The sequence below is a fragment of the Macaca mulatta genome, chromosome 2 (assembly GCF_049350105.2).
Source record: "Macaca mulatta isolate MMU2019108-1 chromosome 2, T2T-MMU8v2.0, whole genome shotgun sequence".
NCBI lineage: Eukaryota > Metazoa > Chordata > Mammalia > Primates > Cercopithecidae > Macaca > Macaca mulatta.
The window spans coordinates 37,841,682-37,868,493 of NC_133407.1; the positions used below are offsets into that span (position 1 = coordinate 37,841,682).

Consider the following 26,812-nt stretch of genomic DNA (forward strand, 5'->3'; position numbering starts at 1 on the left):
GGGAGCCCGGACCCCTCCTAGCGCCTTCCGAGCCCTCCCGCACAGCCTCGCAAGCAAAAGTTTTTCTTAAACTAACAATGCCAGTGTAAGGAGGTGCTCGCGCCTGATTGGCCGGGGGAATTTTGCAGGTTTGATTCCTTGATTGGACAGGAGGTGTTAGGGGTGGGGAGAAAGCTGATGGTGGGGGATCCCGCTCCCTCCCGCGTCAGTCTGGCCGGCTCCGTCCTCCCGTAGGCTCCGCTGTAGCTCGCAATGTGACACCAGGACGCACTCGCTCTCGCGCGCTCTCCCAGGCTCGTTCTCCCTCGCCCTCTCTCACACACGCACGCACACACCCACCTCTCCCATAAACACACACACACACATGCACACCCACACCCACGCGCGCCCGCACCGCCCCACGCGCGCACACTCCTGCCCACGCCCACGCAGCGCTCCGGGGAGTCCGGTCCCGGCGAGAGCGCGAAAGGATACCGAAAAACCACCCGCGGGGAGCGCAGCGGCACCCCGGGACGCGGCGCTCTCCCGGCGCTGCTGCCTCAGCTCGGGCTCGGCCTGGGGGCCGCCGGCCAGCGATGGCCCTGGATTGTCTGCTACTGCTCCTCCTGGCTTCCGCAGTGGCCGCGATGGAAGGTAACGTACCCTCCACGGAGCAAGTTGGCTGCTGGTACCTGCCGCCTCAGGACTGCTGTGCTCCGCGCCTCGCGGGGTTTCTCTAATTGCTTTGCAGTGCCGGACCCGAGGGCAAGGAGGTGTGGGAGCCTCGGCCGCTGCCGAGCGCGGGGCTTGGGCGGCACCCACCAGCGCGCCCCCGGCTGGCTCTTAGCGCCCGAAACTGACTCGCTGAGTCTCCCGGTTTCCTCGCCCCAGCACTCGCTGGCAGCGAGTCTCGGTCTCCCGCAGCCCCCGCTCGGAGAGCGCGGAGCCCGCTGCATTGCGGTGCATGCTCCTTAGCTCTGGGCAGAGCCGGAGCTAGGCGTTGGGGAGAAAGGGGTGCCTCTTGCCATCCGGCTCCTGGAGTACTGGCGCCCGTCTGCTCCCAGGCACGGATGCGCTTCTGAGCAGCCGCGCGCCACCTCCCTTTCCCCAGCTCGCGGTCCACGGGCTCGTGGACTCTGCTCGGCGTGCAAGCACTGCGCGCGGGGGCCAGAGAAGCTCTGCCCTGGTACCCCGCAAGTGGCCGCCGAAGGAGAGGGGTCGAGTTCGTTGGCCGTACCCTTGGGGACCAGTCTGGAGGTCCGGGCGCCTGCGGGACTGCGCGTTTCCAGGGTCACTCGGGGAGAGGTGGACAGCCTTTTCGCCTCTTGAGCCTTGGAACAGGAGTGGGCTGGGGTGAGTGGTCGGTCCTACCTAAAGTCTCCCAGCCTCTCCACCACGCCGGAGAGGAGGCTTGGCGGCCGGGAGTCGTCGGGCAGCGTCACTCTCTGCCAGCTCAGACTTGGCGGTGCCTCCGGCCGGTGGCTGGAAAGCGCGCTCCAAAGACACCGTGCCCAGCGCAGCGGGGAGCCTGGGCGCTCGGTAGCGCTCGCGAATCCCTGTGGGAAATCCCGGCCCAGCTCCCCGCCTACCGCCCCTTCCCCCGCCCCCATTCTTCGCAGCCTAGCAGCGGCCGCGGCAGTCTCCTGGGAACACAGCTCCGTGGGAGAGCGGAGTTGGAGTTGTCGGGAGAAAACCAACTCTAGGGGTGATGCGCTGCCGCAGTCCGGCTAGCAGCCCCACTTCCCGGTGTCCTGCGCCGGGTGGAACTCCTCTGGGGGACTCCAAACCGGGGACACGCAGCTCCTGGCGCCCGTACAGCGTTCTTATCTGGTAGCTCGCTCCGCTTGTTACCCGTTCCTCGCAAAACTATGACCGGTTGCCCAGTGTAAACTCCCCCAAACACGATGGTTTGGTGCCCTCCGCCATTCCGGAAAGCGCTGCCCTTCTGGAAGGGAAGCTGGAGGGGCATTCCGGGCCCTGAGGCGCGGCTAAGATTCCCTACCCTTTTGGCGAAGACCACCGCATCCCACGTTTGTTCTGGTGGCGGCGTGGGGGTGCGGGGATTAATGCCTAGAAAGCTCTCGCTGGCTTTTCCGAAGGTGGCTTTTTGTCTGCCCTCCGTCTCCTGCTGCCCTCAGGGACTGCTGGGCTTTGTAGGGAGGGGAGCAAGGAGGGGTTTGCTTTTTGGAACGTGCAGGACTGGAGCCGTGTGGAGCGCCGTCAACACCCTGGCGCAGGGATGCCTGGGTTTGACTTATTGAGAGACACGTGTGGGAGCAGTTGAAATTGGAAATTCAAGGGGATATATACCCCCAAACCGGGCAGGAAAGCCCGGTGAGCGCATTTGCAAGGCCAATTCCAGACTGGACTTACAGCGTTGGGGCGGCGTCATGCCGGTCCGAGGCTGGGTCCGGCCCGCTGCTCTTTGCGCCCCCGGAGGTTCAGTGGCCGGGTCTCTGAGAGGAGATGGGTGCCCACTTTGGGGAGCGTGCTGTCGGCATTGGGTTCCTGTGCATGCAAGCGAAATAGTTTGGAGAGCAAACGTATGGAAGCACAGCAGGCATCAGGACGTGGGCAGTTTCCTCCCTGCCCCTCTTCTTGGCTAGCCAGAGATCCCTGTCTGTTTGCCGGAAGCTGCCCACGGGTGCCATTGTGTCGGATCCCAACCAGGTATGCAGGGCCCTGACGCCCAGGCCTTCCGGAGCCACTTACCCCTGGTGCTGTGGCTTCTCTTGCTGCAGCCGGGAAACTTTGCCAGTGGCCTGACAGTAAGGAGCCTGACTCTGTGGGCTGAAAATATCTCCAGCAAGGGTTAAAAGAAACGCCACATTCAGCAGAATATTAAAGCAGCCCCCTGGTCCCTACTCAGTACGCAGGGATATTACGTACCATTCACTCCCTCCTCTCCTAGAATGAACACAGGCAGGCTCATTTTCTACTCTCTACACACGGAGCCGCCTTCCCGCCTGCCTGGCTGGGCTGGGGCCAGCGTTATTTGGTTCGTGATGAGTGAGGAATAGTGATTAGAAAGTGGATCAATGAGCTGCCTACGCACAGCAGATCCTTCCCAAACTCGGCTGTGGTCAGGGGGCGCCTCTCCCAGCAGATTTCAGACACTCATGTGTCTGCTTTCTCCTGGGGTCTGCGGTGGAATTTCAGTGAGGCCTTGGCACCCAGGGCAAATTGCTCTGAAGTCTGGCGGGTCCTCAGCCCAGGCCAGGGCAGGGACAAAGGGACAGTGACAATCATGGGCCAGGTGAGGAGATGTGGCCAGAGGAAGGCAGGGCCTTAAGACACCCCCTGCCTGGGTGGAAGGCAGGAGGACAGGGTCTGGTTGTTTCTTGGCCAGAGGGCCAGAGAAGGGGAGGGGAGGGGGCTCAAATTCCCATCATCAGGCAGGAGGACTGTTGGTTTAGGGTGTAGGAAACGCAGACTGAAAGAAAGCTCCTCTTTCCTCCTTTCCCCCCACACTCCCGCATTTCCAGCCAGTTCTGCTCTGTGAGGAGGGAGATGCCACTACAGGGAAAAGGTTCGCTGGGGCTAAGTCTGTCTTCAGAAGGGAGTAAGGCAGGCTGTGCTGGCAAGAATGCTGACATCCTTCTGCTTCCTGGACACAAAGCTAGGCCTCTTTGCTCAGCGTCCTGACAAACAATTGCCTCTTCAAGCCCACTGGTGCCTTTTCCCACCTGCTCTGAGAGCTTGTTGAGAATGGGCTGCTGGTGTCTGTGAAGTGAAGGCAACGGCTTGCATTCTCTGAGCTGCCCCTTGTCTTGTGCCCTTTGGGATAGGATCTGGAAACATGGGCTTCTCTGGAGGCTCTGCTACAGCAGCAGAGGACACCCACCTTCAGAGAGAGGCATCCCTGGACTAAGCACATTGTCCGTCTTGGGAGGCAGCAACCTGGAATTGCTAACTGCTTGAAGCAGTCTCCCAGTCCCTCTCCCTGTGTCCAGGGAGTACCCATGCACCTGCAGAAGGCCTCAGAGTGCGGCACACTGGCTGATGGGAATACTCCCAGGAGACCTGCTCTTTTGTGTAGCCTAGAGTGAAGGCCTGGCCCTGGCACCCTTGGATGTCCACATGTATTTGGGTAGTAGATTTCTCAAGGTTTGACAAGTAGTGGGTTCCCAGTAGGCATTGTTGATGCATGAGTGCATGACTAAATTACTGTGCCCCTTTGTGGCATGCCCCAGTGTGAAATGCTAGGGCACTGAATTTCACTGCACACATTTTGGACACAGTTACATTTCCATTACCTGTTTGTGGTGGAAAACCCCAAACTAAGCCCACGTGTCTTCAACAGGCCACAAGGCTAGACGGTGATTGGCTGTTTCTGCATTTTCTGTTAATATTTGTTTGCTGTGTATGCATCTGTTTTGGGTGTCCGTGAACGTGCTTGAGCCTGTAAGCATTAGCAGGCACCAAAGATTTTTTAAAATGTCTGAGAAAGAAAAGTAAATTTGAGAAAATTCCATGTATTAGCTGATTTTATTTTCTGTGCAACGTGGAATGATCACCATTACTCAGTATTTGTGGAGCTGCCTCCTCAAGCCACGCATGGAATGCTGGCGAGGGAGGGCAATGCAGCTCTGGGCAATGGCTTGGGAAAAGTCTTGGCAATGTAAACAACTGCAGAGGCCCAGACTCAGTCCCAGCTCAAACCTTCTGGGTTGGTGGAAGCCAGCAGCTTGTGATGCTCCCGAGCATGGGGAGGGCCTGCTACATCACACAGTGTCCGGCTCCAGCCCCTTCTGCATTCTGTTGACTTGTGCAACTCAGATCCAGATCTCAGAGCCCTTACTTTGTTTACTTACAAGAATGGGTACCGATGACCAAGATGTGCTTTAAGAAAAGCCCATGAGGCAGAGGCATGGTATGGCTCTCATTTAATTTTACCCATTGAGAAGTAATCTTTGATAAAGCAAATAGGACCAAAGAAGAAGGCGATGCTAGGGGACACAGAACAGCACCATGACCCCCTCCTCTAGATCTAGCATGTGTACTTCCTATTTAGTAGAAACTACATGTTCTTTAGTTGCTTGAATAAATTTTGTGATCTCGGGGCAATGAAAGGAATACATGGGTCAGGAGGGAGGTCTGGCCATGAGGATAGAGATGGAATCAACATGGGTGGTGACAGATAGTAGGATCAGGAAGCCAGAGTACTCCACTTGCCTTTTCATCTCCCAGCTCTATTGCTTGGAAAAATTACCCAGTCCACCTGGCCACAGTGTCTTTCTGTGTTGAGTGGGTCATGACACCCACTTATTCTAACTATAGGGGTAGGGACAAGTAATAACCAATATAAGGACACACTCTGTACTAGATTAAAAAGAAAGTAAGATGCTATTAAAATAAAAAATACATGTATATTACTAAATTTAAAATAATATATAGTTAATCTTTAAATGTTCTTAGTATCACTAAGGCTTAGATGCATAGTGCTTTTCTTTTTTTTTTTTTTTTTTGAGACGGAGTCTCACTCTGTCGCCCAGGCTGGAGTGCAGTGGCCGGATCTCAGCTCACTGCAAGCTCCGCCTCCCGGGTTCACGCCATTCTCCTGCCTCAGCCTCCCGAGTAGCTGGGACTACAGGCGCCCGCCACCTCGCCCGGCTAGTTTTTTTGTATTTTGTAGTAGAGACGGGGTTTCACCGTGTTAGCCAGGATGGTCTCGATCTCCTGACCTCGTGATCCGCCCGTCTCGGCCTCCCAAAGTGCTGGGATTACAGGCTTGAGCCACCGCGCCCGGCCGCATAGTGCTTTTCTAGCATGGGCAAAAGGTAGGGGCAATTTTGGAAGCCCAAAGAGGGGAATACCAGCTCAAGTAGTGTTTCCCAGAATTCAGGTAGTATGTTACCTGGGCAGTTTGCTACCGACTCCTGGGTCCTAACCCTAAAAGCTCAGCAGGTTTGGATGGATCTTAAAAATCAGCATTTTAAGTGGGCTTTCCTGAAGATCCTGATGTGCTTCCTGGAAACACTGCCAAGGGGAATGTTTCTAAACCAAGTTGCAGTCAGAAGTCCTGGTAGGTCTTGCCCAACTCGGCACTTGCTGAATCAGAATGGCCTGGGGATCTGCATTTTACCGAAGGGCCCCAGTGATTCACATGCAGACAGCCTGGCACCAATATATTTGGAAACTGCTAATGAGATCTAATTCACTTAAGCCTTACCAAACCTATCAGGTGGGTATTATTATAATCAACTCCTCTCCCATTTTTCAGGTGAGAAGACTGAGATATAGAGTAGTTAAGTAATTTGATAAGGTCACACAGCTAGTAAGTGGCCAAGCCTGGATCTGAACCCAGGCAGTCAGGCTCTGTAGTCTATATTTTTAGTCACCTTACTCCACCACTTTTGAAGGCTTTGCATGAAGGAAGACTCATATCAGCTGGAATCCAGGGGTGGGAAGGGTTCTAGCGCTGACTCTGCCATTGGGCACTGGGGACTTCATTGGCTACTGGGGGCTTAGGTTTCCATGATCGTGCAAGAAGAGATGAGCAAAATGTTCAGACAATCTCAACAATTCAGATCAAGCTCCAGTTTCTATATAGCTCTCTCTCTGCACCTTCCTCCTACCCCACTATTCCCACCCCTATTGCAGCCCTATACATTCTTAGATACAGGGCTGGAGACTTGTCCTGCAGCACACTTTCTAATAACGACTGGTATATTTGTTCCTCTCTCTGCCCTGACCAGCCCTCCCAAAGAAGAAATGATCGTCAGAGAAGTGTCCCCAAAGGAGATGAACCTGGGACCCCATGTGTTCTGGGGGCGGTGGAGGGAGCACTCCAAACCCTTACCTATCCTCCATTGACTGTCGAGAGCGTCTTCCTCCACCTGGATTCCAGGAGTCTGCATTCCTTGGAAGAGCTCTTTTTATGTCTCCCTCTTCTGCACTAGCCACTTAAGCAACTTGAATATTTCTGTCAGATTTCGATGTCTCCAAAGATGGTGGAGAAACAGAGCATTGGATGTCTGCCCTTCTGAGGAAATTACTGTAATAATAAAGTAATGCCTTGGGAAAGATTTCATATTTAAAAGCAAAATTTTGCATGAGAAATTCCTCAACTTCTACAGATTCCATTTCAAGCGGTATCTGTAGGTGGGGCCCTCATGTCAATATGCTTAACTATGCTTGGGTGGGGGGCATTGAGGGGTGAGATCGGACCATCTGCTCCATCAGAGGTCCCTGATATCTGATGTATTATAGCCACTTTGCTGGCTTTTGTTGATCATTCCCCTGGGGGTTAGAAAGTTGATAACACACTTTCCAGGGAGGCCTGGAGGGCGATGGGTTGGTTCTTCTTTGTTGATGGAAAACCACTTTCTATCTGACTTAAAGTACAGGAAGCAAACAAGTGCAGGGTTAGCTCTGTCCCTCCTTATGCGTCGCTTTTCTCGTTGTTGAATAGACTGGAGGAAGGATCGTTATGGTAGAGAGAGTAGCAGGGACTTGGAGTGGATGCACACCCCAGGATAGAAGCAGTTGTAGAAGCAGGGGCTGACAATTGTAGATAAAGTCCAATCTGAGGCATGGTGACCCTTTGGCAAATCATGGGTGGGGCATGGATCTTCGTAGCCTGTCAAGGGTTCTGTAGGAGGCAGCTCAGCATCTGATTTTCAAGTATCAGAGATAGGAAAGAGTGAGCTTAGCCAACATCAAGAAGGCTAAGTGCCCTCCATGGGAAAGCCTAGTGCCCTCCGTGGGGAAGACTGTACTCTAGGGACCTCCCACTGGCCGGCAGCAGGCCCAGGATTGTGCAGGTGGTGCAGACAGGATTGGGGTCATGGTCCCCACTGGTACCATGTAGCATTATCTGCCAGATGCCTCTCACTGTAACTGACTTGTATGTTTACTTCCAATTTTGTGAATGAGAGGATTTCATTTCGACAGCCTAGCAAATGGTTCATTATGCTCTCAGCCTTCTAGGGCAGGAAAAGCATCTTATTCGTCTGCTCACTCACTCTCCAGCAAGCATGGAGTGTTAGCTCTGTGGGAGGATGCCCAAAGCTAAAGACCGGGGGGCCCTTCACTACACTACAGTGACCCTGCTGGTGATTCGAGTTTCAAGATGATCTACTTGTGAAAACAGGGAAAAGGGGATAAAGAAGGTCCTGTTTCCCACCCCTCATCACCAGCACAGATGTTTCTCCAGATCAGGCGAAATCCCAGCACCTGCAGACAACACCACTAGCAGCTGCTTAAGGAGGGTGCTCATGGAAGGTTCCCCCAGAGTTCTCTGTAGCAGAACTGGGCCAATGTAGAAACACATAGGAGACTTTCTGAGAATTACCAGGACTCATTTCTGCCCACAGATTGCACCTGAGGCCTTGCGCCTCTCATCTCTCCCCTCCCACTTCCTGGCGGCAAGTGACAAAATGACCGATTTGAATTTAACCTCCTTGCTCTGCTTCTCCATTTCCCTGTGAAGGTGATAATGAACAGAGAAATGGGCAGAGGCAGGTGGTCAGAAAGGGAGGGGACAAGCGAGGGGAGCAGGGGCCCAAGGCTGTAGCTTGGCAGTGGCTTCTAAGGTCCCTGGGACTGATTACAGGGGCCGTGTAAGCCTGAGGGAGCCAGCAAGGGGTCAGGCTTGTCTGCACAGTTTTGACATGTCAGAAGCAGGACTGGAGGTCAGTTTCAGGGAAGGGAAGAAACTTTCCAGGAGCCCTACAGGCTGGCAATGCAGGATCCAGGATTAGATTATGCTCCCAACCACTCACTGAGCACTGTCGTGTGCTGGTCCCTTTATACGTATTGGTCCCCGTACCCTTCGCATCTAAACATTCTTTCTCCCATTTTACAGATGAGGTAGCTGAGGCTTTGAGAAGTTAACTGGCTCAAGAGTGAAGTTTCAAACTAAAGTTTGCAGAACTCCCTGGGCCTCTCTGCCTCCCAGTTCAGTCACCTTTTCCATTTAACTTTGCTTATTTGTGAATTAAATCAGTGAGCATGTGTTAACCAGGAGTCTATCCTTGTCCTGCCAGGTGCCATCAAAGGTACAGACAGTCCTGCTCTGGTGTTAATGCTCGGACCCTGTGGCCAGACTCTCTTCTCACTCTTTGGAGCTGTCCCACCTATTCCACAGCTGGAGGAAAACTTTTTCCTCCTGTTGCACATTGCCTTTCCCATGTGTGCCTGCCAGTCAGACCCCCACTGTGGTCATTATTGCCTTTTTTTTTTTTTTTTTTTTTTTTTACTGCATGTCTGTATTAGTCCATTTTCATGCTGTTGCTAAAGACATACCTGAGACTGGGAAGAAAAAGAGGTTTGATTGGACTTACAGCTCCACATGGCTGGGGAGGCCTCAGAATCATGGTGGGAGGCGAAAAGCATTTCTTATATGGCGGTTGTAAGAGAAAAATGAGCAAGAAGCAAAAGTGGAAACCCCTGAAAAACGCATCAGATCTCATGAGACTTATTCCTTAGCACCAGAATAGCACGGGAAAGACCGGCCCCAATGATTCATTCAATTCCCTTGGCCTAGGTCCCTCCCACAACACATGGGAAATCTGGGAGATACAACGCCAGTTAAGATTTGGGTGGGGACACAGCTAAACCATATCAATGTCCATCTAGATATTGTCTTTGATAAGCTGTGTTGCTTAGATGGCTGCAGTTGGCATCTGTGCCTGAATCTTGGTGGGTGTGTGTTGGCGGGGGGAATCAGGGCACAGTGCAGGTCTTCTGGTACTCCCTTCCATAGGCTCACCTTTCAGAGGAAGGGCGAGCTGCTGCTGTTTGTCTTTGGGCACTTCTGTGACTTCTTCTTTGTGGACTCTGTCCTGCTTACCCTTGACGTGGGGCCATGTTGTTTCTCGAGCTCTGACTGCTTTTTTTCCGTCTGGCCAGGTGCAGACTTATGACATTAGAGGAGGACACTAGGATTTAGCATCAGCTTTGAGCATGGAAGAACATGTTGGGGGATGTTGAGGAGAGAAATCCCTCAGTATCCTAGTCCCACTGGACAGTGGCCAGGCCCCCTTGGAGCCGTGGCAGTGGAAAGGGCTGAGCAGGAGGATGAGGAATAATTGCAGGTGGCTTCATTGACGGTGGCAGCAGAGAGAATGCCTTATCTGTGAAAGGCAGCTGGGCCCTGCAGTTAATTGTTCTGTTGTTTTCCTCTTGGTATTTTTCCAGCACATCAACATAGGACCTTTACCCTTGGCTTTCTCATTGATGCTGAGGCTGGAGCCGGGAGGTGAGCTAGGGGTGGGGGATTGGGAAGGGGCCTCATTCCAGGTGGTTTCACGTGAATTCTTGCTCCTGAACTATCTGTGCAGGTTCCTCCAGGGCTGTCTGCTCCTGGGGGCCATTGTCACAGGACCAGAAAGTCCATCCGGGGATGCTCTCAGCTCCTTTGACAATGCCTCCAAATGGTCTGGGATGGTGGAATGCAGGCTGTAAACTAGATGGCAAGGAACAAGGTGTTAGTATCAGAAAATCCACCACATTTTGGACAGGTGCTCAGAGACCTGGGGCAGGCACTGGTCAGAACACACTTTGGGTGTTGGACGATAGTGTAGTATTTGGTTTAATCCTGGTCACACCACAGGTGTGAATCAGTTGCTGGCTCCCTAGCACCTTCAGGGCCAATCATCACAAGACCCTACATCACCTGGGTCCTCCTTGCCTCCTGCCCTCCTGCCCAGCAGCACCTCCTTTCCCAGCTCCACACAGGTACATGTGTACACACACATGTCCACAGGTGCACATGCTGCACAGATACACATGCCCTGGGCATCTCCTTCCCTTCACCCACACAGAGGCCATTCTGACTCATCTGCCTCATGGGCCTCTGGGTCTGCACCTGCTTGCTCTGCTTGTGTTGCAAGTCTTATTGTTCTTTTCTGGCTAACCCTAAATCATTCTTCAGAATTCACCACAGTGATCACTTCTTCCTGGCAGGCTTTCTCTCCTGCCCCACGCTGGATTGGGTTGCCCTCTGCGTGCCCCCACAGCCGCCTCTGCTTCCCTCTATAGGATCACATTCCACACTGGTCTCCAGTTGTGTGTTTATTTTGCTGGATACCCTACAGCTCCATGAACCTCTGAAGCATGAGTTCTATCCTGATTGTCATGGCATCCCCCGCACATAGCACCCCCAGCACGTGGCACATAGGAGGTGTCAATAAGTGTGACATAACGAATAAATAACAAGAAGGAAAAGATCAGCAAACACTTAAAAACCTGAGATCATGTCCTATGTAGTCATTTAAAACATATCTGCAATTTTTTTATACTTTTCCTATCAAAATGTGGAGCCTCATTCCTTTCCGCCTTGAATATGGGTTGGCGTTAGGACTCACTGTAATGAATGGAATATGGCAGAAGTATTTCTGCATAACTTTGGAGTGAAGTCATAGAAGACAACACAGTTTCCACCTAACTCTCTCTGTTTCTCCTGAAATACTTGCCCTTGTCACCCAGCTACCATATTGTCAGGAGACCCAGGTAACATGAAGGGGTCATGTAGAATTTCTAGCGCCAGCTTCAGCTCAAGTCCCAGCCCACAGCCAGCATGAGAGGCCAAGTGTGAATGAAAGAGTCTTCATTTGTTGCAACCCCATCCTTCCAGGCACCCCTGCTAACTCTGAGTAGGGAGAGACAAGCTTTCCTCACAGAACACTGTCCCAACTGCAGATTCCTAAACAAAATAAATGTAGTAATTGTGGAAAACCACTAAGTTTGGGGTTGGAACAATTAATAACTGAAATATTTTAGGAGAGGTAGGAGAACAATGATTTAGATAAACCTAGAAAGGGACTTAGGGGAAGGGTGGGAAGGGAGTGGAGATATGATACCTCATTCATTCAACACTTAATAACAAATATTGTTTATCTCCTACTATGTACCAGGCAGTATGCAAAAAACCAGAAATGTTACAGCCCTTGGGAGCATACATCCTATTGGGGGAACCAACAGGCATGAAAAAGACAAATAATGTATATATAATTTCAGGAAAGAGCTATAAAGGGAGTAAACAAATGATGTGACTGAGAGTGATGGGTGCAGGCTTGGACAACTTAAAATAGGGGAAGGGAGGACCTCTTTGTGAATACTCGAAGTGCATTCTTAGCAAGTGGCTTAGGTTTTATTCTGCATGGGAGATAGATTTTGGCTTGATTACAAAATTCTTTTCAGTCAAACTGAACCAAGATGGAATAGGCTGCCTTGAGAGATGATGCAGCCCCATCTCTGGGGTGTCCAGGTAAGGCCAGAGCCACTTTTAGACTTGAGAGCTCACATTTTACAGAGGCAAATGGGGAGTGAGGGCAGAGAGACAGAACTGTCAGCACTGCCTAGGAGCCACCAGTGTCACAAGTACTCACTCAGAACACATTTATTGAGCATCTACATGAGAAGCGTACTCAGAACGGAAAACACCAAGATAAAGAAGACACAGACTTTCCTTCAGGGAGCTCACTGATGAGTAGACTGGTGGGGGAGACAGAGCCACGCAGACTATAGGCTGTAATAGGGCATATGATAGACTCTGATGGATGTGGTATAGCGGTTACACATCAGCTGCTTGGGGAAACCAAATGAGAGGGTCAGACTTAGAGTGGGAAGGATTTGGGGAAGAAGTGTGTGTGCGTGTGTGTGTGTGTGTGTGTGAGAGAGAGAGAGAGAGAGAGAGAGACAGAGACAGAGAGAGAGAGAAAAAAAAAAGTTTAGGACTTTGGTTATGATTATATCCAGGGCACCAGTGCTGTCTCAAGACTGACTCCCTGTTTTCATTCCTTAGTTCTGTGTCTGCATCTGCCAAGGTCCCGGCAGAAAACAGCACTCTCACAGGGTTTACTGAAGAGGTTTTAATGAAGAGACTCTGCAGAGGTGTGAACAACATTAAGGGAACCAATAAGGATGGGGATGTACCCAGGGACTGACAATAGTGGGAAGCCGATACTCCCCAGTGCTCTCAGGACCCAGCAAGAGCCACAGTATGAGAGAGCAGCTCCCTGACAGGAGTGAGACATAGAGGAATGCAGCTGCTGCCCAGATCATGCATGGAGGGTGAAGGAGGAGGGTTTGTATTCCTTGAACCCTTTCTCCTCCTCTTAAACATCATCTCCTGCCAACACCTCACATGATGAATTCAACAAGAAGGCAGAGGGCATGAAAGTCTGGTTGATGTGGTTCATAGAGGTCAGAGGCATAGAAAATGGCAAAAAAAAAAAAAAGTAGAGAATGGATCTGCAGGGATGAATGGAGACTAATCAGCACAGTCATTTATGTTCACTTCATCCTCAGACAGGCTTTCCCACGGGATGGTCATGTGGCTGCTGGCAGCCTCAAACTCATATTCTCTTGAAACTTCAGCAGAAAGATAAATTCTCACTCCTTGTAGCTCTAGCAAACGCTGAAGAAGTTTTGCCTCCTGGGCTTCCCTTGGGTCCTGAGCCTCTCCATGAACCAAGCCCCTTTACCAGGGTGATTGAAATACACTCATTGGCCAGACTTGGGTCATGTGTCTATGCAATTCTATAGCAGAGGGGGAAGGGCTAGCTCAGACCCATCAAGCTGCCTGGCCTGAGATAGGGGAGAGCTGGTCACAAAACTGTCAGGGTGCTTGTCCAGGAGAAGCAAGAATGGGTGCTGGGAAGACATTCTTGTGATTGATAGGCCACACCTATCAATCTTCCTGGGACAACTAAATTAGGCAACCAAGTAAGAGAGATGGTATGTCCAATAAAGGAAAGTATATGGATTCTGGACAGAAGAAGGAAGTTATCTGTGGCTGTGATGGTCCTGAAGATGAAAAGGCAGGGAAACAGAAAGTGATGGGAAAGTTAAAAATCCAGGAAGAGAGGTCTGGAGACAGCTGGACAAACAGGTTCTTTCTTGATGGGATGTCCTCTATCGTCCTGAGCATCATGATCAAATTTAAAGTGATGAATAGGCCGATAGCAGGGGTGTTTGGTTAAAGGTAAAGTGATCTTTAGATTAGGACATCTCAACTAGACTGAAAGAGGAGGGTTCCTATTTAGGGGCAAGATGAGAAAAACGATGGGTGAAGAGCCGTAATTTCTCATTGTAATCCCCTGATTCCAATGTAGATACCAGAGCATCTGAATTTAACCACTGCATTTAAATTGGATATCCACTGGAGAGCAAGAATGAAAGAAATGCATACTCATAGGTACAACGAGCTGGCTCATTTCCCTTCTTTTTCACTATTGTCAATCATGGCCTAGTCTCACCTGGAATTTCCATTTTGCATCAGTAGAGTATTTGTTCACAGTTTTTGATGTACTTTTTCCGCTAGGTTTTAAGTCTTGTATAAGATGGTAGATCTTCAAAGTCATTTGCAGACTACCTTTTTCATACCTCAGGTATCTCTTTCTCATTTGAGAGAGAGAGAGTGATCTGAAATGTACTTAGAGTTTATCAGAAGAAGGCTCCATTTGCCCTTCCAACTTCCCTGCTCTTGGCTCCAACTTTCTTCTACTCCCAGCTAAGCAGAAAAAGAACAGATTTTTTTTAAAAAACCAGTAGCACAATGCTGCTGAGCTGCATGAAAACCCTTGGCTTTCTTTTCCCAATCAGGAGAAAGTAATTTTCCTTTCACTCACCTGACTAACTTGTTCAGAGCATCTCCTCCCCACCCTTTTCTGATATCTTGCTGCTAAGTATTTGCCAGTTCATTTGCATTTCAATGGTTGCTTAGCAACTATCATGCCCTCAGGATTAGGTACAAAACTACTCTCTGACACAGACTGCCAGGGCTACATCGCCCTCTTTTATGGTGCCTGAGTTACCAAACCAAGCCCTGCCTAGACATGAAGCACATTCACTAACAGCATCACACAGGTTCTGAATTATAATGCCATTACTCCCTGCCTTATCTGAGCATGCAGACTTCTGAGCAACCCTCACACTGAAATGCCCCAGATAATCCAATGGTTCCTGAAAGCTGCCCTCTGATATGTTTTCAGAAAGAGTCACAGATCTCAGCATTGGAAGAGAGTCCTGTCTTCAGACAGGCAGCGAATTAGGTCCATTTAATGGATGTGGCAGCTGAGGTTCACTGAGGAGGAATGACTACCACAAGATCAGGCAGGCCATTGGAACATGCCAAGGAGAGATGAGAGCTCAGGGCACTGCTGCTTCCTAGTCCTTGCTCACATACTGCATCCTGCTAAGACAGACCCATTTGTCAACTATTGTGAGCTTTCAACATAAAGAAGGTTTTAACATAGGTATGTGACTCTGTTGATCTGAGGTCCTAAGAAATAAATCTTCTCACCTAACCAAGCACAAGAGTAACTGACCAAGTGAGTATGCAAATATGTATATCACCTGGTTTCTTTGGTTTTGGCAGTTAACATTTTTTCCATTCATGGGCTTGAAGCCTGGGTAGCACAGGAGGAGTGTGTGTGTGTGTGTGTGTGTGTGTGTGTGTGTATGTGTGTATTTATGCAGATGATATAGAAAGACAGTGACACTGGACCATTTAGCAAACTAGAATATTCTGCCCTGAGTAGGTGGTGCTGCTTCTTTAACAGCACCAGGCCTCCACCAGCAGGGCTCACTGGTATAGAACAGGCTGGCAAACGGAAGATGCTATTCAGGAAAGGACAATGAGAAGAATGCTCATTCTACAGGAGGACTGACCTTTGCAACTCCCACTTCACGTTGTTATTAAATATCTGGGAAAAGACTGAGAGAACAATTACAGTATTGTCATAATGTATCAGCGTACAAAGCAAGTGTTTCCAAGGAGGCTCTGGTTCAGCTGAGCTTGACAAAGCCAGGGAATCAACTACAGCACTTAATTTCTTCTAATTTAGAAGTTGTCTTCATTACTTACACCAGCTGAAAACTCCAAATGTTTTGGGTGCAGTTCTGCCATCATGAACTCCAGATAGGAACAGAAAGATAAGATGTTGGGAGCAAAGGGTAGGAGTCCTTGGGTTTCTATGTGTCTCTCTGCCAGACTTGAGTGTGCTGTCCTAGTTGCAGCCATCTCTCTCTATATATTTAGCCTAAGCTTCGCAGGGTACTGATCCTCAGGGGTCCTCCTGAGCATTTGCTGAGTTGAGTTGGGTTAAAGGCTTTCATAGGAGGGAGAGTGAACAACTGCTTTTCCCCAAAAGGGGAGTCCCATAAAGGACTGCGAGGGCTCGTGTGGCCCCTCCCCCTTTCCCACATTCCCAACTGACCTCCTACTTCCTACTTCCCACCTAGACATGCCCACAACACCCTCTGCACAGGTTAGCCTCCCAGGTGGGAATTCCACCCTCAGGTCTGGGGGCTGGGGCTGTGGTGTCCAGGTTCTCACTATCACAGAGTTCTTGAAGCTAAACTAGCATTTCTCAACCTGATTCCTTATTCTCATAGTTGCTGCTACTAAGGAGGTTTTTTTTTTTTTTTTTTTTTTTTTTGGGTCTCGCTCTGTCACCAGGCTGGAGTGCAATGGTGCGATCTCAGCTCACTACAACCTCCGCCTCCCAGGTTCAAGCAATCCTCCTGCTTCAGCCTCCCGAGTAGCTGGGATTACAGGCGAGCACCATCATGCCTGGCTAATTTTTATATTTTTGGTAGAGACAGGGTTTCACCATGTTGGCCAGGCTGGTCTTGAACTCCTGACCTCAGGCGATCCACCTGCCTCTGCCTCCCAAAGTGTTGGGATTACAGGCATGAGCCAATGCGCCTGGCCTAAGGAGCCTTTTTAAGACACTTTTTTCCTGATCACCCCACACCCTGTGAATGTTAATAGCACAGATTTTGTGGACATCTGTTGATGTACTGAGGTCCTTTGGTGGGCCACAAACCGTTATAAGATCTAAGACTTTTTAGTCTTCCTCCTTGCCAAGAATCAGTTTTCACCTTGCTGAGAATGCATGATCTAAACACAATAAGCCTGGCAGTGACTTAGTGGGCCCTCAGCCGAGTTAGAGCTCAACTCTGCACCATCTATTTTTTCCCAAATCAGTTTTACCCGGTATGGCCCTAAACAGTCAGAAAGGATGTCCACCTTAGCTGGTCCAGGAGGCTCCCTATTGAGCAGGTATTAGCCCTGCTGTTGGATCTCCTAGGGAGATCCAGGAGAACTCAGAGAAGGACTAGAGCACAGGAGTAACTCAGAAGCCTTGGGCAGGAATGACTTGCCAGTAGGTGTGGAAGCATTTCAGGATTTTAACAAGTACGGCTATGCCAGTGCCTGCTTGCTGAATGTCTGCCCTGACTTCAAGGGATGTGAAAATAGTTACTTGAGTTGGGGTCCATTTTTGGAAAAAATAAGCTTTCTTGAAGCATAATTTACATATAATACAATTCCATGAGGGTTCACAAATGAGTGCGGTCGTGTAGCCACCCTGCACACCTGATATAGATCGTTCTCATCACCCTCGTGTCCCTTCCCTGTCATGTGCCTCCCTTCGCTGCTCACCCTTGGCAACCACTGATAGAATTTCTGGTTCGATTGTTTTGCTTTTCTAAAAGCTCATAGAAAAGGAATCATAGAGCATGTACTCTTTATTTGTTTGACTTCTTTCACTTAGCATAAGTATTTGAGATTCATCCATTTTGTGGCGTGTTATACTTCCTTTTTATTGCTGAGTAGTATTCTGTTGCATAGATATATCCCAATTGGTTTATCCATTTCACAGTTGGTGGACATTTGCTTATAGTTTTTGGCCTTTATAATTAAAGCTACTGTGAATATTTGAGTACGTGTCTTTATGTGAACACAGAATGAAAAATAGGTGTTCATTTTGTTTGGGGAAATAACTGGATAATACGGTAAGTGTAAGTTTATTTTGTAAGAGACTGCTAGTCTGTCTTCAAAAGTGGCTGAAGCGTCTTGCATTTCTGCCAGCAGTGTATGAGACCCCCAGTTGTTCCACATCCTCACCAGCAGTTGGTGTTGTCAGTCTTAAATTTTAACTACCCTGGTGGGTGTGTCATGGCATCTCATTGTTTATTTTCATTTTCATTTCCCTAATGTGCTTTTCATGTGTTTATTAGCCACTCATATATATTCTCCAATGAAATGGATGTTTAGATATTTTGTCCATATTTTTTTGCTGGGTTTTCTGTTTTGGGTATGCTTTCAACGTGGATGGTTGTCTGGAGGTGACAGAGTGACCTCACTCGCACTACTTCCAGACAATTTGGGTTGCCCTGTTGTGCTGAGAAGACCATAATTGGTAGCTGTGCTGGGTGGGTCTCATTCCTGGAAGCGGGGTAGGGATGGGCCATGATCATCTCAGCATGGATGGTGGTTTATGATCAGGGAAGAAATGTGCCCCAAAACAGGAGCCAGGACCTCAGAAAGTGGGCTTTTGTTAGGGCAGTGTGTGAGCCTCAGCAGGAAGCCGTAATTCACATGACCTGAGATTGTGCTACTCTGTGTTTATTTCCCATACTTCCCCTCCAGTTCCAATCTCATCTCCATCACACTCCTCAGTAGGAAGGAAGGGCATGCTCCTGCCTCTCCCTGGCATTGCAGGAGCAGTTGTACCTCCGTGGTAGTGGCAGCAGAAATCAGCTAGAAATTCCCAAGGGTCCTGCTTCTCCAGGAACAGGTATCTTTTGGTTTTGGGCTTTCTTTTAGAGGAGAAAAGTGTAAGTTTTCTGCACAGGGTGTCCTGTGAATGGTGGTCTGAAATCATGCACAGGAAGCACCCCCAAGCCCAGCCCTTGACTCTCAGGGCTGGGCCCATTTGATAGGACACTGAGTGTCCCAGGCTGTTCATCACCTTTTTCTCAGCTGCTCTGACTCCCAGGAGATTTCCAGCTTTTCTGGTTCTTGTTGCAATCAAGCCATAGAGAATGCCTTTGGCTCATTTCTTAGCTTTCAATGACAGGCTCAGGATTGTACAGGCTTTCCAACACTGAGGATGATGTAGGCACTTCAGCCATGTTTGCTGTTATTTGCATGATGACAGTCAGTGATCACAGTAATCATGGGGGAGGTGACAAATGACAAGGATGCAAAGGCTGCAGTGGTGCCATCAAGGCCCATCAGCTGGGCCCTGTGTCACTTCTCACAAGCACCTTTTGTGTTCAAAAGCAACGATGCAGCTGATGCTAACGCTGCATCACTTCTGGCTCTGAGAAAAGCAGGCACCCCCACTGTCTGTGACTCCCTGAGGGCCCCCAGAGTCTACCGCAGGGCCTGGCACAGAGTAGGCACTTAGTAAATGACGGATGGATGGACTGAACTCCTGTCACGCTGCCCAGGATCACTCAGGGAGAGGCCGATGCACATGCCGCCGTGGCAAGAAAACCAGGGACTTGTAGCAAATGAAAGCAATGGAAGCGTAGGAAACCTGAATGTCTGGTTGTGGAGATCAGACTGATATATCTGCTGCTGGATGGAGATACTTGAAGATGGTTCAGGCAAGGAATCTGCCATTGAAGAGACTTTTTGCTGGGGTACACTTATGGGTAAGCTGGGCCTTGAACATATAGAGGAGAGAGTAATGAGGATGCATATCATGAGTGAGAAGTAGCAGAAGCAGAAGCATGGAGAAAGGAGAGAAAAGGTACCTGGAATAGCAATTACATTCAAGTAAGTGCTCGGTGATATAGCCAGGGGCTCGGTGTTGTAGGAGGTCAGAGGACAGAGAGTTTAGAGTGGGTATGGTAACAAGGATGGCTTTCTGGAGGAGGAGGAGGTACCTATTGAAGATATAGTGGATTGGTGCTGATAGAGAAGGCAGGACGTAGGAATTCTCTTCTCAACAGGCTTCCCTGCCCTGGGCCAGAATCATCTGAAATGGGGAGTCCGCAGAAAAGCCTTCCTCAGTGACTTGTGCCTCTCTGTCTTGGACTTCCTGGCTCCAGAAAGCCCAGGAGGTGTTCCTGTGAGGGAAGGCTCTGTGTAATGTTGTGTCCCAAGTCCCAGGGTCCAGTTGCCGTTGCAGACAAAGCTTCATTCAGAGGAAAGCAAGATGCATCTTGTGATTATCTGGACCACCTTTTCACAGACGGTCTTCTTTGGTGTCATCACTCAGTGTGTGGCCTTTGGGCCAGGGCTTGGGCTCCCATGGGAGCTCGTTAGAAATGCAGACCCTCAGGCCTCACCTCAAAACAACTAAATTTGGCTGTGCCCGGATCGAGAGTCCAAGTCTGTAAATTTCTGCATCAGGGAAGCAGCCTCTTTAAATAAATTAACAAACTTATTTTGAGTATTTTTAAAAAAGAACTGTCTTAGATTAAAGAATACTTAAGATTCATGACAAGTTAATGTAACAAATCCTATACTAAGAAATTGCTTTAAAGGATATGATTTGGACAATAGACAAAATTGGAATATAGCCTTCCGAAATTCAGGGAGTGAGTCTCCTTAGATGAAAGTATTATAACAAAATGTTAATATTTCCAAATTTCTAACTGCACTGTGGTCAAATAAGAGAATATTCTTGTTCTTAGGAAACAAATATTGAGGAATTAAGGAGTAAATGGACATGAAGTATGCAACGTGCTCTCAGAGGGCTCAGGGAGGAAAATAAATAAATGTGTGTATATGATATAATAAATGTGTATATAATAAAAATATATATGTAATATCATATTATGATATATCCTATTTTACCATAAAATATATGTGGTGGGGAGACAGAATATGAAAAAGCAAATGTGGCAAAATGTTAAAAATTGGAGAATCAGGGTAAAAGGAACATGGAGGTTTCCGGTTCCATTCATGCAACTTCCTTGTGTGACTGCTATTTCTTTAAAATAAAAAGTTTAAGAGAACAGTGTGCCTTGTTTCAAAGTTTGATGGATGTTGCAAGTTGCCCTCTAAAAAGGCTTGACCAATTTATATTCCCACAATGCTGTGGAGGATTGGTGCAGCTGTTTAATGTAGCTATTTTTATTCAGCTATTTTGATGCCAGGGACTTTCTTTGATGGGGTCATATATCAGTTTTGACCTGGGGACATTTTGTTTTTTTACCTATTTATTATGAATATTTCCAAAAGTACAGAAAAGTCAAAAGTATGCTGCAGTGAACACCCATGCCATACCCCCCGCCCCTAGTTTCAAGAGTTGTTGTTTTTGTGCCGTATTTATTTATCAGTGAACATTTGTTTTTTGGGGGACATGGAAATTGGGACACAGAAAGATTAAGTAACCGCCAAAGGTAAATGCTGGGGCCACACGCCGTGTCCTCAGCACGTTGTCCTTCTGCCTCTGAGGTGTTTCTGAATGGCTTCCTGAACAGATAGAACTGCATTTTTTTTTTTTTTTTTTGACAGAGTCTCGCTCTGTCGCAGGCTGGAGTGCAGTGGTATGATCTCGGCTCACAGCAATCTCCACCTCTTGGGTTCAAGCAATTCTCATGCCCCAGCCTCCTGAGTAGCTGGGATTACAGGTACACACCACCACAACCAGCTAATTTTTTTTGTACTTTTAGTAGGAACAGGGTTTCACCATGTTGCCCAGGCTGGTTTCGAACTCCTGACCTCAAATGCTCCACCCACCTCGCCTCCCAAAGTACTGGGATTACTGGCGTGAGCCACCACGCCTGGCTGGATTTTTTTTTTCCTGAAGCAGTTGAGTGTTGGATTCAGACAGGTCTGGATTTGAATTCCACCTCTGACACTGAACAGACTACATAACCTCCCAGTTCTAGCCTCCGTGTGTTCATCCCGTAAGTGTGGATGGTGGTACTCACCTCACATGATCGTTACGAGATAAATGAGATAAGGTGTTTAAAACCTGTGGTAGTTATTAGTGTTATCATTTCTTCTGTATCTCTCTTTTCATTTAAAACAGATTCCCAGGCCCCCTCCTCTGGGAAAACTGATCCCTAAATCATTCCCCTGCTTGCCAATGCCTTGTCTGGCCCATCTATTGCCGGTGTGTAGTCCTTGCCTACTCCCATAGGCTTGGAGGGCCAGTGTTCAAGCAGCTTGGAAAAGCTGATATTCAGGCATGTGTGCTGGGGCGATGTTCAGTAACCTGACATGACGCATCATGGCCAAGAGTCGCAGGAGTCCCAGTGGTTAGGCAGCAGGGCCTCCCAGGGCACTCACCCTCAGAGTGAGCAGGTCTGGACGAATTCCCAGCTGACCCAGCAGAGCAAGGAAAGGGCCTGTGGACCACTGCTGCCGTCTCCAGGACTTCCTCCCATTTCACGGGGATTCCAGTTTGTGGGGAAAGGGAGGAACAGGGACTAGGGTAAGGTGAAGGAGGCAGTCACTTGGAGCAAAGTTTAAGGGGGCACCAAAGATTAATAATATTTGAATGTAGTATTTTTTTAAAAAATCAAATTCTGTAAACCATGTACTATGGGCTGCCTATTTTTGTAAATAAAAATAAAGTTTAAAAATAAAGTTTGAAGGCCTCAGTCAGCCCATTCCCCTCTCTGTGGCCCCAGGAATTGGGGAGCACTGGACAGTGTACCCGCTGACATTTTCTTTCCTCAGTAGAACAATGTAGTATTGCCTGCAATTCTAGTCGGCACAGCTCTTTCACCCTTTAAAGGGCCGGGTGCCATGGCTCTCCCAGCACCTGGTTCCCAGGCTTCTGGCCAGCATGGCAGAGCTGAGGCCATGTGGAGGGCCGGAAGTGGGTGGCACGCTTTCCTGTCCTGGCAGAGAAGTGCACATGGAGCTCTGTAGTTTCTGGCCTCACCATGGCCTTAGAACTGAAGGTATGAATCCATGCAAGAGGCTGCTACTGGGAGTCAGAGAACTGGCTCACATTTACCAGCTGTGTGACCTTGGAAAGCTACCTAATCTCTCTGAGGCTCGGTTTCATTACCTGTCCATTGGGGATGATGTGGTCCAGCCCCTTCCCCTTTGAGCTCATCAGTAAGAGGTCGTTGAGTAGGAATTGGAGCCCATGTATGGGAAATGCTTTGTACACTGGGAAGTGCTCTGGAAACATAAGCTGTTCTTATAACGGTGGTTACCATTGATTCTGGTGGACAGCTCCTGGCCCAAGCCTGGTGGAATGGTCATCCATAGAGGGAAATCAGATTCAATACCCCAAGCCCCTGCCCAGAGGGGGAAAGTGCAATGAGCAGCGGTCGGGGGGAACTGTCCGCCTCATGCAGCCAGGTTCACAGAACCTCTTGAGGTCCTGTGCCTATGTTCCTACCCACTCTTCAAACAGGTGGCTTCTTAATGTTTTTTCCCCACCCCATTCCTGGCTCAGCTTGTGGAGTTCTCCATTCCACTGACTTTCCTAAGAGCCATGTGGAGAGGAAAGATGTGAAGAGGGAAGGCATGTCCAGGTACCAGGATAGGCCCCTTAGGTGACCATCTCACACTTCTAGGTGATTGTAAGGCAATGATTGGGGAATTCACTTTCTCTACCCCACTTTCATTTGACCCTTCACTCAACAAGAAGAGAAACCTACAGCCAGCTCTTGGATAATGAGGTTGAAAGTCCTTGGAACCCTGTTTAAGAGGCCGACAGGCAGGCAGCCTCCTTGGCTTAGGATGTGCGACCTTATGGTATGTCCATGCTGCTGGGGACAGTCATAGTGTCTCTTTTTAAAATTTTGTTTGTCCACAAGTAATTGGGGTACTGGTGGCATTTGGTTACATGGGTAAGTTCTTCAGTGGTGATTTGTGAGATTTTGGTGCACCTATCACCCAAGCAGTACACACTGTACTGTATTTATAGTCTTTTATCCCTTGCCCCCTCCCACTCTCCCCTCCAAGTCCCCGAAGTCCATTGTATCATTCTTAGGCCTTTGCATCCTCATAGCTTAGCTATGATATATATATATATATATAATATATGATATATATACTGTGATATATATATATACTGTTTTATATATGTGTATATAAAATATATATATCTCTCTCACAGTTTCTTTATCCACTCCTTGATTGATGGACATTTGGGTTGGTTCCACGATTTTGGAATTCTGAATTGTGCCGCTATAAACTTGCACGTGCAAGTATTTCTTTCAAATAATGACTTTTCCCTCTGGGTCTCTTGAGAGCCCTCCAAGCATCCGGCCCCTCCCCTTTCAGGACTGTGTTTTGGGGTGAGCAGGGGAGACACAGAGGCTGAGGGCAGCCTGGCTGGAAACAGGAGGTGGAGGTAGGAGGTGGGAGCTGATGCAATCTTCAGACTACAATGAGAAGCTTAGTAGCCAGTTTATGAGTGAAGGGGGCCATTTAAGCAGCGTAGAAAGGGGTCTAAACATGAGTTATAAAACAAGAGAATGCTTTGGCAGGTGGGATTTTTGCTGTATGCAGAGGTGAACTTCTGAGCATAGAGAAGTGGATGTTAGGCAGGCGTAAACGTACCTCTGTCTCATCACTTCCATAATCAGTTGGAGCCCCCGTTTGATGTGTGTCCTCCCTCTCCCTATGACTTGGGGGATGGCAGGCTCCCATTTGTGCACAGGTGTCTTTCACAGGGCCAGCAGGCAGTATGGGGTCCCTGCTAGTGAATTCCCGTTTCCTACGAGGGAGGCAGAGAGGTGCCCCTTTGGTGATCTCCCAGACCAGGTTCCCATCTCCACTTGACCAGTCTGTAGGTATATGCCTTGGAAGGAGCTCCTGCTCTATAAAGTGGGAATAAATCATATACCATTATAGGGGCTCGGGAATAAGTAATTGAGATGACGTAGATGGATTGCCTGGTACAGACAAGGCTTGGTATGTAGCAGACACTCAATAAATATTTCCTCCCTTCTCTGTGCCTCTTCTTTCCCTTCTCAATGCAGTAGTGTGGGGTTCTGCTCAGAGCAGCCGAGTCCCTACCCTGCACATGCCTGTGCTTCCCCAGGCTGCTCAGACACTGTCCTTGCAGCTTCTTTTTGTGGGAAAGGTAGTTGCCCTTGGATCTTATGTTCCCACAGCCAAAGCTTCTCTCACTTTTGTCTGCCTGGGGGGCCTCTGTTGCCTTCTTTTCTAGCCCGGGCTTGCCTACAGATACCCCATCCCATACTTCCTGCTCTGCTGCCTTGCTGGGGTGGGCCCAGCTCAGGGGACACATGGACACCCGTCATGCCAATTTATTATTTAGTCAGTAACAGCTAATTGCTGTAACAACTGATTCCAAATTTTTTAGCCCACAAGATAAAAGTTTATTTCTCACTCCTATTATAGTCTGCTGAGGCCCGTGGTGGGGTTCTGCCCCCTTTGCCTCCCTCACCCACTGCTCCCGTCATTCAGGGACCTGTGCTGGTAGACCCTGTTGACGGATGCTGACAGAGGAAAAGGCACATTTACTCCTACCTTCCTACCTACCTCAGCCTGGGAGAGAAACATCACTCCCTCTTTCTTCCATTCCATTGGCAAAGACTACTGTCATGGTGCCACCTGGACACAAGCTGAGAAATGGAGTGAGCCTCCATGTCTGGGAAAAGCAGGTTTAGAGAGCACTTAGCAGTATCCCTGCAGGAAAACCACAGCCTCTCCATAGTCTAGGCATGGAGGCACATGCTTCTCTGCCCCTAAGGGAGGCCTCTACCAGAGGGCTCAGAAAATTCCTTCCTCCCTCCTTTCTTCCCTCCCTTCCTTCCGGTGTTTACAGAATGCCCCCTTGGACCAGAAACTGGCTGCCTTTATGAAGAGAAGAATCGGGGGGAAGAGATTCTTAAAGGTAACTTTGTAGCCCCCAGAGGCTGGGCCCTCTCATCGCAGGCATGAAACTATTAATATTATTCCTTGCAGAGACAAGCAACCAGAGTAATTAGAGCTCAAGTGATTCTTTCATAGCAAGTTCTCCATATTTTATTTTATTTTATTTTGTATTTATCTGGGTTAGTCTGGATTGCCTACAGTGCACACTCCCACCACTCGGCCCCAAGCTGCCTTCTCTTTTCTTGAAACTGTCCATGCTTGCTCCTGCTCCAGAATGTTTGCACCTGCTGTTCCCACTGCTGGTCAAAAGAAACAAAAACCAGATAAGCTTTAAAAGGGAGAAAGGATTTGTATTAGTCAGAGTTTTCCAGAGAAAGAGAACCAGTGGGATATTTATTTATTTGTTGAAGATTTGTTATAAAGAATTGGCTTACATAATTTTGGAGGCAGGCAAGTCTCAGGATCTGCAGGGTGAATTGGCAAGCTGGAGACCCAGGACAGCTGATGAGTAGTTCCAGTCCATGTCTGAAGGCCTGAGAATCACGAGTGCTAATGGTGTATTCCTGTCTGAATGAAGGCAGACTAAAGACCCAGGAAGAGCCAGTGTTTCAGTTTGAGTCCAAAGGTGGGAAGAAAGCTGACGTCCCAGCCCAAAGGCATATTCTGGGGAAGGTCAGCCTTTTTGTTCTATTCAGGTCTTCAACTGATTGGACGTGGCCCACCCACATTAAGAAGAAACAATTGGCTTTGCTCAGTCCACTCATTGAAATGTTAATCTCATCCAAAAACACCCTCATGGAAGCACACAGAGTAATGTTTGGCAGTTACTTGAGCAACCATGTTCCAGTCATGTTGACACATAAAATTAACCATCACAGGATTTTTAAAGTTAAGGGAAAAAACATTAATATTAAGAATCTGTAAAAATAAAAATGATAATAAAATGGTAAAACAAAAACAAAAACAAAAACAAAACATATCCAGGCAATTAATTGTTTAAAGGAATTAGCCAGTAAAGTGAAAAAGTTAGGGTAAAGATAAAAGGTGGATGGGGTGGGGAGACAGAATTAGTGGTGAAAAAAGGATAAACCCATATGGAACAGGTAAAACCTGAAATCCAGAAACCTAAAATACTCAAAGGCTAGATTGTATAATAAAGAAGAAAAATTCAGAAGAAAACACTCCCAAACCATAGGCGATGAAGGGCAGAAGCCTGGCTCTGATGTTCGAGGAGGTCTCCTATGTCTTTCTCTGCTGATTCTTGGGTGTGAAAAGATCTAATACAAATAGAAACGTGTTTGGGAATGGCGACACTGG

General features: G+C 48.6%; 1 protein-coding gene across 1 annotated transcript in view; it reads left to right on the plus strand.

Annotated features, from left to right (window-relative positions):
* The first annotated feature begins 207 nt into the window (after positions 1-207).
* EPHB1 (EPH receptor B1) overlaps positions 208-26,812 on the plus strand; it is a 457,899-nt gene continuing 431,294 nt past the window's right edge. The window contains exon 1 of the mRNA XM_001115263.5: positions 208-633. Within this exon, the coding sequence (XP_001115263.1) occupies positions 576-633 (58 nt within the window). The 5' untranslated portion in view covers positions 208-575. The remainder of the gene's footprint in view (positions 634-26,812) is intronic.